This window comes from Cynocephalus volans, chromosome 6, assembly GCF_027409185.1.
Source record: "Cynocephalus volans isolate mCynVol1 chromosome 6, mCynVol1.pri, whole genome shotgun sequence".
NCBI lineage: Eukaryota > Metazoa > Chordata > Mammalia > Dermoptera > Cynocephalidae > Cynocephalus > Cynocephalus volans.
The window spans coordinates 15,813,436-15,830,078 of record NC_084465.1 but is presented as its reverse complement, the minus strand read 5'-3'; the positions used below and the strand labels follow the sequence as shown (position 1 = coordinate 15,830,078).

The window sequence follows — 16,643 nt, the reverse complement described above, 5'->3', positions numbered from 1 at the left end:
GGCACACCTAACTCAGCTGTGAAAAGACACATCACATATCACTTTACTGCTGATTACATGGCCTGGGGTCTCTGCCTTCTTCCTCATCTTCTCCCTGCAATAGTATCCATTCCTTCAAGTGCTCCTGGTCTTGGAACTGCTTCTAAGGCTGCTTCTGGCTCCCTTCATAAGACAGCTGTACATATGAAGCAATGTATAACGTTCAGTCCCAGGCGCCACTGGTTACTGAGACAGTACCTTTGGTGAAGGGCATTTGGTTGCAGCCTGTGCCAACACTGGCCCTTAGAGATCAGTATCTATTGGGCTTGAGGGATGACTTGGTGCAGGAGAGCTAATGCCCTCCTCAGAGATTGAGCCTGAACATGGAACGTGGGAAAAGATAAGGAGGAGGAAGGGGACCGAGAGCCGTGAGGGCTTCCACACAACATCTCATATGCAAGGTCTCGCCAAGACTCCATCTGGTCCCTGCTCCCATCTTTGTTGTCACCTCAAGGTCCTTGTCTTCCTTGATTTCCCGGGGTCTGCAAGTTTGTAGCTTCAGGTTGGCTGGAAAACAACTTTACATTCATGTAAATAATGTCATCTTGCCATGGGAAAGAAGGAACTCAGAGAAATGCAATGCCAAGGAAAAAAACAGTGATCTTTTAAAAATTTGCCTACAGCCCATGTGGTTTTAGGTCCCAGCATGGCTCAGTCCTGCTCACTCCAACAAATTTCCTACTGTCAATTCTTACAGTTAACAAGCTACATATTAATTGGTACATTGGCAATTTTAAGAACTTACACCAATCCTTTGTTTAGGAACAGGATGTCTCATCCAAGTCATGAGCCCTGCCCCCCTTCAAGGTTGTGAATATTTTTAGAGAACTGCTTGTGTAGAGAAGACATCATTTCCCCCTTTTTGATCAAAACATTCCTCATGAAAGTACTGGTAACCAAAGGTCTTACTCTCCTCTGTACTGATCCCTCGGGGCTGGGAAGGCTCATTCCCAGGTATACTGATCCCACACGTGGGGGGGCGGGGGGGAATGAAACAACAATTAAGGCAACCTGTAGTGAAGTCAAGAGCTCCACGAGGCTGCTTGATTTAACACAGCTCTCCCCCACCCCACTGCCTTTCCATCACCCCCTTTCTTTATCTTCGTGGCACTTACCGCTCCATAAAATTGCCTTTTTTAGTTCCAGGTCCTAAAAACAGTGTGCCTTGGTAAGCTTTCCATAAAATACTATCAGGCGAGAGATGGTCGGATGAAAGGACGACTGAACTGAACGAGCGAAGGAAATAGCAGCCAGGCAGGCCCAGGGCGGCGCCGCGCCCACCCCACCCTCCGGAGCGTCAGGGCGGGGGTCCCGCCCCAAGCCCGCCCGCTCGGCCCGCGCAGCCCCCGGCGGAACCCGAGGGCGGCGGCACCGGTTTCCCCTGAACCAGCGGGGGACTGTGGAGGGAGCACACAGGAAGAGCAGGGCCGTGAGCCGGACCGGCCGTGGTGAGTGAGGCGGTGCCGGGGCGGGGAGCGGAGCGCGGAGCGCGGGGCTGGGGCGAGACGCGAGCTGGGGGCCTCGGGGCCGGGGGTTGGAGCTGTCGGTGCCGCGCTGGGCCGGAGGCTGTGGCGACCCGGGCCTCGGAGACCGCGGCGTCCGCACCGCGGGCGTGGGCGGCGGCGCGGCGGGAGGGTGTGATCGAGGGCCGCGCCGAGCGGTGGCGAAGGGCTCCGCGCGGATCCCGGGGTCACCGCGGGAGTCGGGGGTCCTGAGTTCGAGTTCCAGGGCTGTTGCTAACTTTTGGAGCCCCGCTCACTTTTCCCCGTGGGTTTCAGCGCACTCATTTGCAAAATGGGGCGAGTAGTACCTGGTCGATCGATAGGTCGATGGGCTCATTCATTCTCGGCGCCTTACTAGGTTGTGGGGCTGCACGTGGATAGACAGAACCTGCCCAGGAGGGATCCACTGGCCAGTGGAAAAAAACCCCACCTTACTCTTCAGGAGGGTCGAGTACAGTTAGAATTTGGGCGTTCTTTGAAAAAAGAGCTTGTTTTTCAGACAAGATATGTTAATTTGAACATAGAAAAATGAGACTTTTACTGAGATAGGGTAATGAGAATTTTACTTCGAAGGGAGTATGTGTACTGTTAACTAATATATTACATATTGTGATGATAACTTAAATACAGGAAAATTTGCAAAGTACATTCACAACCCTGTCACATGTGATCTTCACAGCCAAATGAGGTCATCTGGGCAGGTGATGTATCTTTTTACTAGTGAAGAAATAGAAGCAGAAGTTAATACCTTACCCAGGCTCTCTAGTTCCCGACCTCCTGGACCAGTGCTCTTTCTACTACACTAGGATGCCTGCATATTTCCACTTAATTTTTATAACATATGAATCTTTTATTTGTGACACAAAGGGAGTTCTGTTGGGTCAGGGATGACCTTTAAGCAGACTTACAAACTCTCAGATTGTTTTCTAATATCTAATTGGCATTCTTTTCATTCTGCTATCACCTTGGGTGATTTTACCTTGACATTCACACCCGTATGTCGCAAATTGATATCTTCTGCCCAATTTCTACTAGCTTCAAACTCCTAAATCCAGACATCACTGGACGTTTTCATGTGGATGTCCTACAGGCATGTCAAACTCAGTATCTCCTAAACTGCACACACTACCTTTCTCCACAAACTTGTAACCCAAATCTAGATGATTGAAATCATTATGCAACCAACCAGTAGCCCAGCACAAAACCTGGCTTCTCAACTCCTACAATTAATTGATCACCTAGTGCTGCCAATTTCTATTTTCTAAAACTCCCAAAGTCCTTCTTCTCTCTGTTACTTCTTCCTTTGTGTGCCTACAGATTATAGTAATAACTTCCTAATAGTTCTCTTTAGCTTTACATCTTCTACAAATGGATCTTTCTACAGTTCAGATATGATCATATCACTCACCTGCTTAAATTCCACCAAAGCTTTTTCATTGTTTTCTAATCTTTCCTGCACCACCACCCTCAGCTGCCCCTCATCTCACACCCCCAGCTCTTTATCTCTAAACTACTGTTTCTCACAGTGTGGTGTGGTGCTGACCTCCTTTAGAACGATGGGAGTACTTGTTAAAATGAAGACAACAGGAACTCAAACAACTTTACAAGAAGAAAACAAGCAACCCAATTAAAAAATGGGCAAAAGAGCTAAGCAGGCATTTCTCTAAGGAAGATATACAAATGGCCAACAGACATATGAAAAAATGCTCAACATCACTCAGCATCCGGGAAATGCAAATCAAAACCACACTGAGATACCACCTAACCCCAGTTAGGATGGCTAAAATCCAAAAGACCCTGAACGATAAATGCTGGCGAGGTTGCGGAGAAAAAGGAACTCTCATACATTGTTGGTGGGACTGCAAAATGGTGCAGCCTCTATGGAAAATGGTATGGAGGTTCCTCAAACAACTGCAGATAGATCTACCATACGACCCAGCTATCCCACTGTTGGGAATATACCCAGAGGAATGGAAATCATCAAGTCGAAGGTATACCTGTTCCCCAATGTTCATCGCAGCACTCTTTACAATAGCCAAGAATTGGAACCAGCCCAAATGTCCATCATCAGATGAGTGGATACGGAAAGTGTGGTACATCTACACAATGGAATACTACTCAGCTATAAAAACGAATGAAATACTGCCATTTGCAACAACATGGATGGACCTTGAGAGAATTATATTAAGTGAAACAAGTCAGGCACAGAAAGAGAAATACCACATGTTCTCACTTATTGGTGGGAGCTAAAAATTAATATATAAATTCACGCACACACACACACACAAAACCGGGGGGGGGGGGAAGAAGATATAACAACCACAATTACTTGAAGTTGATACGACAAGCAAACAGAAAGGACATTGTTGGGGGGGAGGGGGGAGGGGGAAGGGAGGGAGGTTTTGGTGATGGGGAGCAATAATCAGCCACAATGTATATCGAGAAAATAAAATTAAAAAAAAAAAAAAATCAACAGAACTTCAAAAAAAAAAAAAAAAAATGAAGACAACAGCCCAATTCCAGAACAAATGAGAATCTTTGTGGCGTAATGCTCAAGAATCTTTGTTTTTAACAGGTTCTATTCATTTTAACGAGTTCTACATTAAAAGTTGAACCCCTGTTCCAGACACTCCTTATTTACCTTATTTTTTATCCATAACAGACTACTGGTTGGGTTCAGGACATGTGATATGGATTGAACTGTGTCCTCCAAGTTTTAAGTCACTGAACCTTAATCCTCATTGCAACTTAAGTGGGAAATCCCATTATCGTAATTGAAAGGTGGGTCCTTGAAGAGGTAATTAGATTCTGAGGACCGTGCCTAGTGAATGGATTGATAATGGTGGTCATGGGCATGGTTCTGAGGGCTTTAAAAGGGCAGCATGTGAGAATCTCTCTGCTTCACCATTTCTGCCATGTGAAACCCCTGGGTCACTGTTGCCACCACCAGGGCCTTCACCAGCTGTGTTCCCTGGCCTTTGGACTTCCTGGACTCTGAAAGCAATAAGTTTCGTTTTCTTACAAATCATCCAGTTTCAGTTATGGTGTTATAAGCGACAGAAATGGACTAATACAACCTGCTACCCCAAAATATGGCACCTTGGCATTTGAGGAAATAGCAGAAGCGGGAGGGTCACTCTCTGACCTTCTCGTGCCCTTCTCCCCTGAAGCAGGCCATAAAAGAATTCTCTGACCTTCCTCTGTGTAAGACCCTTATGGAGAAGTACCCAGTGCTGTTGTCTCTGAAGACACAAGGACACAGAAATGAATATGAACAAACAGGCCCTGCTAAGTTCACATCCACTTTATTACTATTAGATCATATCCCCTTTATCCAATTGTACTTCTTCATGACTGTCAGACTTAGCATAAAAATACACAGGTTTCCCTTTTTCTTTGGGTCTTCAGTTCTAAACGTTCCTGTGTCACATCAAACTTACATTAAATAAATTTGCATGTTTTTCTCTTGTTAATCTGCCTTTTGTTATAGAGGTTGGCCATGAACCTTGAGATGGGCGAGAAAAGAAATCTCTTCTCTCATGTACTACCTACCTGTGTTTCTCTGAACATACCTTGCTGTTTTTTACGCCTTTGTACACTGTCTTAGTTTGGGCTGCTATAACAAAAATACCATAGACAGGGTGGATTAAACAACAGAAAACTTTTTCTCACGTTTCTGGAGACTAGAAGTCAGAAGTCAGGGTGCCAGCATGGTTGGGTGCTTGGTGAGGGCCCTCTTCCTGGTTTGCAGACGGCTGTCTTCTTGCTGTACCTTTACATGGCAGAGAGAGAGAGAGACCATCTCTCTGGTGTCTCCTCTTATATGCCATTTATGAGGCTGCCACCCACATGACACAATTATCTCCCAAAGGCACCATCTTCTAATACCATCACATTGGGAATTAAGGCTTCAACAGATGAATTTTGGGGAAACACAGACCCTGAGACCATAGCATACACATAGACTCCTCCTCATTCTTCAAGACTCAGGGAAGACGTTCCTGACCTTGCATTGGACCCTTGCCCCCAAGCTACGTTAAGGTCATTCTTGTGGACTCTAACAGAACTTTGCTTGCCTCTCAACATTTGTCCCACTGTACAAAATTAATTGAATTGTGTTATAATTGTGGGTTTAGCAGATGTGAGCACCTGAGAGTGGGACTTACTCTTCTCTGCCTTAGCACCTAGTACAAAGCCTAGCATAGAAGTGTGTATTAAAGGCCTCTTGAATAAAGGAATGGTTTAGGGCCAGATGAAGAGGAGTTTAAGGATTAGGTGGGCCTTTGGGATCCTTTATGTACCAGCCTGGATGGTGTATGGATTCACGGGAACGTGGGCTCCCTGACACCGGCTTCATTGCTGCTTGTGATGAGGATGTTTCTTTCCTTGAGAGAAGTTTTAACCAGTGGGGTTTACAGGGAGTAATAGGAGAACTAGACTCTTCAGTGGAAGTGGCTTTTTTTCCTTGGTCTATTTACCTCACTTGCACATAGTCATAAAATTTTTGTTTAAATTTTTATCTGTTTAGAAAATAATTTGTAGTCATTTTAGAAAACTTAGAAAATACATTGCAATTTTATTTTATTTTAAAGTATAACAGTTTAATTGAGTAAAGAATGATTCACAAATCAGGCAGCTGCCAGAACCACAATAGGTTCAGAGCGACTCTGGGGCTGCCGTGTGGTTGGCTAAGATTTACAGACAGAAAAAGGAAAGTAATGTATGGAAAATGGAAGTGAGGTATGGTTTCGTTACAGCTGGCTGTTTGTCTTATTTGAACACTTTGTATAGTTGGCTGCGTGTAATTGGCTGAGAATCGCCTACTTGTTACAAGAGTAGATTACAGTTTGCACATCAAGTTAGTTTACTACATCAGAAGACACCTTTAGGCCAAACTTAATTTAATAATTTTGAGATGTTGACCAAAACTTTAGGCCCTGACATCATTTTGTTACCATTGAAAATGGACTTATTTGGCTTCAAATTCCATGGGGAAATAGCAGAACAATAGGTTTTATAACGTGGGATCAAGGAAACAGAACAATAGAAGAAGAAAAACTTATTAGTAACATGTTGCTTTTTCATAAGTTTATTAGATCGACTGTCACGGTATCGTATTGTCGTGCTTGTGTTCAAGTCACCCTTATTTTACTTAAGAATGGCCCAAAGCGCAAGAGTGGTGATGCGGGTCATTTGGATATACCACAGAGAAGCCACAAAGTGCTTCTGTTAAGTGAAAAGGTGAAAGTTCTCAACTTAATAAGGAAAGAAAAAAAAAAAATCATATGATGAGGTTGCTATGAGCTACTGTAAGAAAGAATCTTCTCTGTGTGAAGAAGGAAAAATAAATTGTTGCTAGTTTTGCTATCGTACGTCAAACTTTATCATAGGTATGTATGTATAGGAAAATACATAGTGTATATAGGGTTTGGTCTATCTGCGGTTTTAGGCATCCATGGGGGGTCTTGGAACATATCCCCTGTGGATAAAGTGGGGGGTTACCATATAGAGAGACATTAAGAAGACAGAAAAACCCAAGGAAGCTTGGAATTCCCTTCCCCTCTTTCTGTCTCTCTACCCCCTTCTTCTAACACAATGAGGAAAATGTGATCTGAGAAGGAAGAACTGTAGTTTAGGTGGCAGGATGTGAAGGAAGAAAGAAACAAAGGTAGGTGGATGGGTGAGAAGGTGAAGATGATTGCACTAGAAGGGAGAAGATGAGCAGAGGCCAGAGAAGTGGTAAGGAGGGGGGAAGGAAGGGAGTAAAAGAGAGAGAGAGGATGAAGAATGGAAGACAGCATAATAAGGATGCAACATGATCACCTTGGATAATGATTTTTTTTCTTTATTCTCTTTCTGCCTCTAGGAACCTAGCAAATCCTTAGGAGAAGATGACTGTGTTCTTTAAAACACTTAGGAATCATTGGAAGAAAACTACAGCTGGGCTCTGCCTGCTGACATGGGGAGGCCACTGGCTCTATGGAAAACACTGGTAAATATCTGACAGCCCAAACAGCCTGAGAGGGCCTGAGGTTAAAATCTTGTTCAGCTGTGCTTGTCTCTACAAAACATTGTGGTGTAAAAGAAAAATGTCATTCAAACCAAAAACAAAGACAAAGACTTCTTGTTGTAAACAGTTCTGTATAACTGGAGCTGTTAACACTCATACTGTAGTGGGTATAGATTATAGTAGTGAGACTGGGAAGGATGCTATTTTTACTCATTTTATTTATAGTTGAAGAAATTGATGCCTATCCTAGAGTTAGTAGTAGACAGGGTTTGGAACTCTAATGAGTATATCTCCTTGGGATTTTATGCCTTCCGTGTTTTACTATGGGCTCTTGATCTGTCATCACTCTCGTTGCCGTACACTTGCTAAATCTCCTTCCTCCATCCCCTGTGACTACCCTTGTCTTTCCATTAGCCTAGGTTAATTGAAATTAGAAGACTTTCAGACCTTTTGTTTGAACAAGGAATTCAGCAGTCATAGATTTTATTAGCCTTCAGCCATAGGGAGAAGAAGAAAGTGCCAGAGCTCCTCTTCTGATTTAATATGATAATGAGATTTAAATAAACAGAGAAGTTTTTGTATAAAAATCACACATGCTATTAAGAGAGCCAATCCAATTGCAATCTTTTGGAGATTAAGGGCTACATCATAAGTACATAGCAACACTCTCTCTGAAATCCAGGTGTTTTAAATGTCTGCTTTGTTAAACAGAAAACAGAACAGCTATGTTTGCTAATAGAAGTCTTCATACTGGGAAGGAGATTTATACCCATACTCTTGTGAACATTCTCAATCACGACTGTCAGAAATAACTTTATGAGCAGCATGGTGTCTCTGTGTTTGAAGCTGTAAAGAACATATTCCCCTTCTTTTCCTTCTAAGTATTCCCAAGGCTAAGCACTCGAATTCCATTAGCTAGCATCTAAAGAAAAGAGCAGACCTAAGAAGCTTAACATTTGTAATATCAAAAAAGAAAAGGGTGGAGCAGATATTTTAACAAATGGAATATGAGGCGTGTGATGTTTGGCTTCTCTTCCCTTTTTTAACTATACTTGAGTCCTCAAGAAAAAGGCCCTATACTGTCTTTTTTTTTGCATGAGCATCCAGTCTAGGCTCAATCAGGGAGAACCTCGCACCCAGTGAGGATTATTGCTGTTTCTACAGCTAGGTACAGATTTGAGGAACTATGACCCCTGTTCAGAATGTCTGTAGAGTTGCCATAATAATTTCTTGCCCTTGTAGCCCTGAGACTTTAAAAAATGTCTCTAGCACTAACAGAGGCCTCATTCTGAATTGGATGTGAAATAGCTTTAATCAGAGATGTGGTAGGAGCCTGGAGACCTCATTTTGTTCTGTCTCTACCTTTTACATTCAAGGTTACTGACCATATTGCAAACCTGTACTGTCCTGCTGCTCTTCTTTCTCTCAAACTTTTCTCCTGCATGCTCTGGTACTAGTTAGCCCCTTTTATTTTTAAATTAATAAAACATGTAACGTAAGATTTACAACCTTAACCATTTGTAAGTGTATAGTTCAGTGGTGTTAAATATGTTCATATTCTTATGCAACCAATCTCTAGAACTTTTTTATCTCGCAAAACTGAAATTCTGTATCAGTTGAACAATAACTCCCCATTTCCTCCTTCCCCCACCCCTTGGTAACCACCATTCTACTTTCTGTTTCTGTGAGTTTGACTACTTTAGATGCCTTGTATAAGTAAGTAGAGTCATACAGTATTTGTCTTTCTGTGACTGGCTAGTTTCACTTAGTAAAATGTCCTGAAGGTTCATCGATGTTATAACATTTGGCAGGGTTTCCTTATTTTTTAAGGCTGAATAATATTCCGTTGTATATATGTATATATGTGTGTTTATATATTTATATACACCACATTTCCTTTATCCATTCATCTGTCAGTGGCCATTTGAGTTACTTCTTTCTCTAGGCTATTGTGAGTAATGCTGCTATGAATAAATTCTTTTGGATGTATATATGCCTATAAGTGGGATTGCTGGATTGTATGGTAATTCTATTTATTTTATTTATTTATTTTTTTATGTGGCTGGCTGGTACAGGGATCCAGACCCTTGACCTTGGTGTTATAACACCGTGCTCTAACCAGCTGAGCTAAACAGCCAGCCCTGTTTTTAATTTTGGGGGGAACTCTCATACTGTTTTCCATAGCAGCTGCATCATTTTACAGTCCCACCAACAGTGCACAAGTGTTTCAGTTTCTCCACATACTCACCAATGCTTTTTATTTTCTGTCTTTTGTTTTTGATAGTGGCCACCCTAATGATGTGAGATGATGTTTCATTGTGGTTTTGATTTTCATTTCTCTAAGGATTAGTGATATTAAGCACTCATTGGTCATTTGTATGTCCATGTGTTCAAGTCCTTTGCCCATTTTTTAATTGGGTTATTTTTGTTGTTGTTGAGATAATAAGAGTTCTTTACATGTTCTGGATATTAACTTCTTAGGAGATACATGATTTACAAATAATTTCTCCCATTTTGTAGGTTGCCTTTTCACTATGTTGATTGTGTCCTTTGACGCACAGTTTTTAAGTTTGATGTAGTCCCATTTGTCTAATTTTACTTTTGTTGCCTGTGCTTTTGATATCATACCTACGAAATCATTGCCAAATCCAATGTAATGAAGCTTTTCTTCAATGTTTTCTTCTAGGAGTTTTATAGTTTTAGGCCTTATGTTTTAAATGGTATTTAATGGTATTTAATTAAATGGTATTTAGTCTATTTCTAATTAATTTTTGTATATGGTGAAAGGTAAGGGTCTAACTTGATTCTTTTGCATGTGAATATTTAGACTTCCTGACACCATTTCTTGAAGACTGTCATTTCTGCATTGTGTGGTCTTGGCATCCTCATTGAAGATCACTTGACCAACAAGGCTTTATTTCTGGGCTCTCTATTCTGTTCCATTGGTCTATGTCTGTCTTTAGGACAGCACCAAACTGTTTTGATTACTGTAGCTTTGTAATATGTTTTGAAATTAAGAAGTATGAGACCTCCAGCTTTGTTCTTTTTTCACATTGGCTTGGGGTCACTTGACAATCCATATAAATTTTAGGATAGTTGTTTGCTATTTCTTCAAAAAATGCCATTGGGATTTTGATAAGGATTGCATTCAATCTGTAGATTGCTTTGTGGTATGGGCATTTTAACAATATTAAGTCTTCCAATCCATGAACAGGGGATGTCTTTCCATTTATTTGTTTTTGTCGTTTTTAGTGTATAAATCTTTCACCTCCTTGGTTAAATTCATTCCTAAGTATTTTATTCTTTTTGATGCTATTGTAAATTGGATTGTTTTCTTAATTTCCTTTTTGTATTGTTCATTGTATATAGAAACAACTGATTTTTTTTTCTGTTTTTTATCCTGCAACTTCGCTGAAGTCATTTATTAGTTATAACTTTTTGTGTGTGTTTTAGGGTTTTCCACATATAAGATCATAACATCTGTGAACAGAGATAATTTTACCTCTTCCTTCCCAATTTGTATGCCTCATTTATTTTTCTTGCCTAATTGCTCTGGTTAGGACCTACAGGACTATGTTGAGTAGAAATGGCAAAAGTGGACATCCTTTTCCTTATTCCTCAAGCTTTCAGTTTTTCACTGAGAGTAATGTTAGCTGTGGGCTTTTCATATATGGCCTTTATTATGTTGAAGCACTTTCTTTGGGTTGCCTTTCTTTTTTCTTGTTCTTTTTGGTGGTATGGAGATTGAACCCTGGACCTTAGTGTTAACAGCACCACACTGTAACCAACTGAGCTAACTGACTAGCTTGCCTTTTTTTTTTCTTTCCAAACTATGTATCCCCAATCTTTTTAGAGAACATTTCTCACATCCTTTCTTTATACTAATCTAATTGTTTCCTGAGAAAAATCTTACCCTGTAGACTTCTTGAGTAGAAGCTCCCTTGCCCTATCAAATGGGTTGTGTGTGGGGTATTGGCATTCTCCTTGGTCCTCAGTACCTATTCTCTAAATCTCTTCTGTCTGTCCTCACTGTCACCACCTTTGTCCATACTCCCACCATCTCTTGCCTGAATTCTTATCAGTAGCCTCCTAACTGTTCTCCTAGCACTTTCTGTTGCCTTTTTCTAATCTCTTTTGCACACCATTGCCAGAGGGATGTTTTACAAGTGCAGATTGCCATTGCTTTTAGACTCAAGTGCAAAATTCTTACCAGCTCTACACGAGCCTGTCCCCATCTGCACAGATCTCCAGCCTTGCCCCATCTTCTTTAGCATGTGGAACTGAAGGTCTTCCAACATGACATGTTCTTTCTGTTTCAGGGTTTCTTGGAGGGTCCTTGCACATGTTCCCTCCTGGAACATTCTCCCTTTCTCTTCTTCCCCAGGCAACTATCAATTTTCGAGGTTTCAAATGTTATTTCTTCCAGGAAGTCGTGTCTGTCCCCTCCAGTCTGGGTCAGACAACCTTCCTCCTTTTTCTCAATAGTACTATGAACTCCTCCTATATAACACTCATTGTTATTGTAATTTTTTATTCTGTTTGTTTTTTCTCTTATCTCATAAGACTCTAAAGGTGGGTATCCTGTTTGTCTTGCTCCATGTTGTCCTCACGGCCCAACACATAGAAGCTACTTGACACATTTTATTTATGGAAGAAGGAACAAGCAAGAGAATGAAGGGATGAGTACACAGAGGGCAAAGTATCAGCCCAGCCCCTTCTGAACTCACAGCCCAGGCTGCTGAGTCCTCCTGAAGGAAATCATATACTACATTTGTAGTCAGGATACTCTTCCATTTTTCACAAAATTTATTTTGAAATATTCATGAATTTCTTTATTTTCCAGCCCTACCTTTATTCTCATTCTCAGACAACCTTAACTCCCACTTCCAAGAGAAAATAAAAAACACTGGGCAGTTGCCTCCATCTCCTCTTTCACCCATGTATGTTTTTTCTCTCTGTCTTGGGGTTGAGGCTGCCATCCTCCTGCCCAGCACCAGCCCCCCAACTCCCATCTACATCCCATTCTTTCCCCTTCTTTGGGAAATGAAGGGGAAAGAATCCCTCACTTGTATCCTTAGTCTCATACTTTCTACTTCTTTCTCCATTTGTCAGAATCTTTTCCTAGCTTAACTGTGTCTTCACTCAACTGTGTATTCCCATTTATTTACTGCCCTATCTCTCTTTCTCCATTTCTATCATACTTGAAAGTGTACCTCCCACTTGCCGTCTCTACCTCTATTTTATAATAAGCTTAGTAAAATTTGGTTTTATCCCATCATTTGATTGAACCTCTCTTGACAAGGTCATGAACAGCCTCTTATTGTCATATTAATGGATGCTTTTCGATCTTTGTCTGCCACATTTGATTCTCTTCGACCCTATCCTTTTCAGTTACCTTTAGGGTATCTTCTTGCTCTGCTCGTCCCTTAAATGTTAGTGTCTCCCAGGTTCCGTTTCATTCTACACACTTGGTAGGTGATCACAACCACATGGTTGTGTTCAGGTGTGATACATAGATTTTGGAGTCATCATATTTTTCTAGCTCAGATCTTGCTTTTCTTGACATTCTATGTGAATAGAAAAACATTAATTTTGCAACTGATCTGGGAAAAATTGCATATTTTAATTTACTTTTATCTGTCCCTTTTTTGATTGCTGCCCTTAATTTGTCTTTTGACAACAGATACCACTTATTTGAAGGCTTTATTGCATCATTACTGTATTTATAAATTTCTTCTTTGGGAATTCCTCCAAATTTCAAAGAAAAGATCTGTGATTTTTTTTTTCCCCTCTGCATAATTTCCCCACAGCAGGTTGCAGTAGTTGACAGGAGCAGCAGGGACTGCTCTCAACTCGGTAAGAGCAATTGAAGAGGGAGAAATGACCCTGTTTGCTGAAAGTAAAGAGAACTTAAGTGTTGTTCATTCCCCAACTGCTCTTACCAAGCTTTGTGGGTTCCCTGGGGAAGGTTAGGTTCCAGGTTGTTTTGTTTATCATGTCAGCAGTTTACCTCTCACTCACTTCTAGCCCTTTTAGTAGCAAAGAGTCTGCTAATTAAAAGTAGCGTAAGACAGGAGGCAGTGAAGTATAAAAGTTGTCTCTGGAGTCAGAACTGACACTTGCTAGCACTGTGACCCTGGGCTGTCTAAGCTTTAGGTTCTTCAACTGTAAAATGGGGATAATAACAATATATCATTGGGTCATTGAAGGATTACTGTCTTTTATTTTGTTTTGGTGGCTGGTCAGTATCCAAACCTGTGACCTTGGTGTTATGGTCAGGATCCGAACCTGTGACCTTGGTGTTAGAAGCCTGCGATCTAACCAACTGAGCTAACCAGCCAGCCCTGGGTCACTGAAGGATTAAAGGAGATAACTGTAAAGCTCTTAGCATAGTGTCTGCTAGATATAAGGGTTCAGTAAATGCTAGTAATTGTGAGTAAATTTGATATAATAAATACTCAGTGCTTTGGGAGTTAGAACAAAGTGCTGCTGGTGACTGGGCGGTGAGTGACTTGAGAGATAGCCAGTGGAAAGAGGATGAAGATCTGCCAGACGGTCTGTTAGTGTCCCCGAGGTTCCATTTCATTCTATATACTTATCTACTCAGATGAGATCTGAGCCTACCTTCTATGTGTAACATGACAGCTTGGAAAAGTCGATTTTATGATGGACACAACATAACCACAAAAGAGGCAGGGCCTAAGTGCTTAAAACCAGCAACCCCTGTCCTAATACTTGTCCATCTGTCTTGAGCTCAGGTGTTGCTTCATCGTTGGGGACCTTGTGCTTGGTTATCCTGGCTTTGGTTTGTCTCCCCATGATTGTGGCCAGTGAGCCTTGGCACAACTTCTCAACTGACTCCTTGGCGCAGCAGTTAACAGTGGCTCTGCTCCTGCTTAGTCCTGGCTCCTGGCTCCCAGTTATTCCTTTGACTCAGTGCTTCTGGCACCAGTTCTGCCACCTACCTTGGCCTGTGACCTTGGACTCCCTCCCATTTATTTGTATTGGAGCACCTAGCCTCTCAGCTTAGCTAGAATTCCTGGTACGTTCCTGGAGGTTTTTAAGTCCCACACAAACACCAGAAATCCCTCAACATTAAGCTTGTAAAGCAAATGTGATGCTGTAGTGATGGCCCTGGGCCCTGAGTTTGTAGGTTTTTATTAGTATTGGAGGCTTTTTCCTCCAAACATAGGAACATTAATCTTGATTACTGTACATTGGCTTTTCTAAGCTTTGGTGCGACCCACCTTTTAAGTTCTGTTGTCAAAAACAATTTCTTAGAAGAGTTAAAAAAAATAAATGGTTATGGGTTTGCCTGAGGGCTGTGTTCAATGCCACTCAATTTTATTGAGTACTTAGTACAATAATAATAATAATAGCTAACACTTAATCAGTGGTTGCTATGTGTCAAACACAATTCTAAGCACTTTACATTTATTAACTGTTTATCTTCTTCATAACTCTACAAGATGATTATTAATCTCATAGAAGTATGAGATTAATAGCCCCATACAGATGAAGAAACTGAGGGACAGCAAGATTAATTTGCTCATACAAATAGTGTCAGAGCCACAATTCAAAATCAGGTAGTGTCTACTGTGTCTTGGGTACCATGACAGAAATGAAGAACTGTAAGCTGAGATTGTCTCACACCATAATACCCCTGGGGCATAGGAGGGATTTTTACAATTTAGTGCTTCAAAGTCTGGGCTTCTGAGTCAGTTGGGTCTGGGGTTGAATTTTGCCTTTGCCACTCTCTGGATGTGTGACTTTGGGCAAGTTGTTTAAGCTTGCTAAACTTTACTTTTATTCACTCATACAATATGTCACAACATTATGTGACACTTTAATGAGATAATCACAGTTCCTGGCACATATTAAAAATAGCACCTATTTTTATTATAGATGTACATGGCGGTATGTGTGATGTCCTATTTGAGGGGTACAAAGTAAATGTTAGGGGTGCCTCAGGAAAAGATTAATTTTTAAAAACTTTTTATGGAAATTTTAAACATATAAATATTAGAATAGTATAATGTATCCCCATGTAACCTCATCTAGCTACAACAAATATCAATATTTCACTAATCTCGTTTCATCTAAGTTTTCTACTCTTTTTTTTTTTTTTTTACTGTAGTATTTAAAAGCAAATCACAGAAATTATATTATTTTACACATAAACACTTCAGTATCTTATCTCCAATAAGTAAAGACTTCAAAAAACTTACATTGCCATTATCATGAGGTTAACAAAATTAAAAATAATTATTTTATATCATCTAATAGTCTGTATTTGTATTTTTCTTATTGACCCCAAATGGTCTGTTTTACAGTTAGTTTTGTTCAAATTAATATCAAAACAAGTTTCACGTATTGCGTTTGGTGTCTGTCTCTTATGTCTCTTGAACTATAACTCCTCTCCTCTTCATAGTGTTTACTTGTTTTGGAAACTAGGTAAACTAGGTCAACACTTTGCCTTGTAGAATTTCTCATACCCTAGATTTGGCTTCCCTGTAGTGTCAGGACTGTGCAGAGCCATGGTGGAGCCTGAGGTAAAAAGAAAAATCACTAATGCAGATTCTGACTTTATTAAAAATTGTAATATTGTAATCATCATGGGTTTTTTGCATTCATTTTTATTTTGTAAAATACTGTATTAAAACATTTATCTCCATTACTGTGTTTTTTGGTGCTCCCTTAAATTTTGCACCTGAGACAAGTGCCTGCCTCGCCTGGTTCTAGTCCTAGCCATGAGTTGTTGGATTTGTTCCTCTTATCCCTCCTGTGTCTTGCCAACTGCTGATTAGATCCAGATTCTGGAGTTCTGCTCTTCCCAGTGTGGGCCGTGCTCCTGCAGCATAGGCACCGCCTGGCAGCTTGTTAGAAATGCAGCATCTTGGGCCCCACCCCAGACCTGCTGGGTCAGAATCTGCATTTTAACCAGATCCCACCCCACCCCCCAGGTGATTTGTATGCACATTAGTTTGAGAAGCACTGAGCTGGAGACATAATTAGGTTCCAGTCAATTTGTTTGTCAAGAATGCTTATAGGTGTGTGGTAGATTTCTTACTGTATCACTTCAGGAGGCAGTG

General features: G+C 41.0%; 1 protein-coding gene across 5 annotated transcripts in view; it reads left to right on the top strand.

Moving 5' to 3' along the window:
- The first annotated feature begins 1,456 nt into the window (after positions 1–1,456).
- The window catches only part of AGK (acylglycerol kinase), a 109,929-nt gene continuing 94,742 nt past the window's right edge, over positions 1,457–16,643 (top strand). For all 5 annotated transcript variants that reach the window (XM_063099914.1, XM_063099912.1, XM_063099915.1 and 2 more), the window contains exons 1-2: positions 1,457–1,487; positions 7,408–7,533. In XM_063099914.1, coding sequence (XP_062955984.1) covers positions 7,433–7,533 — 101 coding nt within the window. In that variant the 5' untranslated portion in view covers positions 1,457–1,487; positions 7,408–7,432. The remainder of the gene's footprint in view (positions 1,488–7,407; positions 7,534–16,643) is intronic.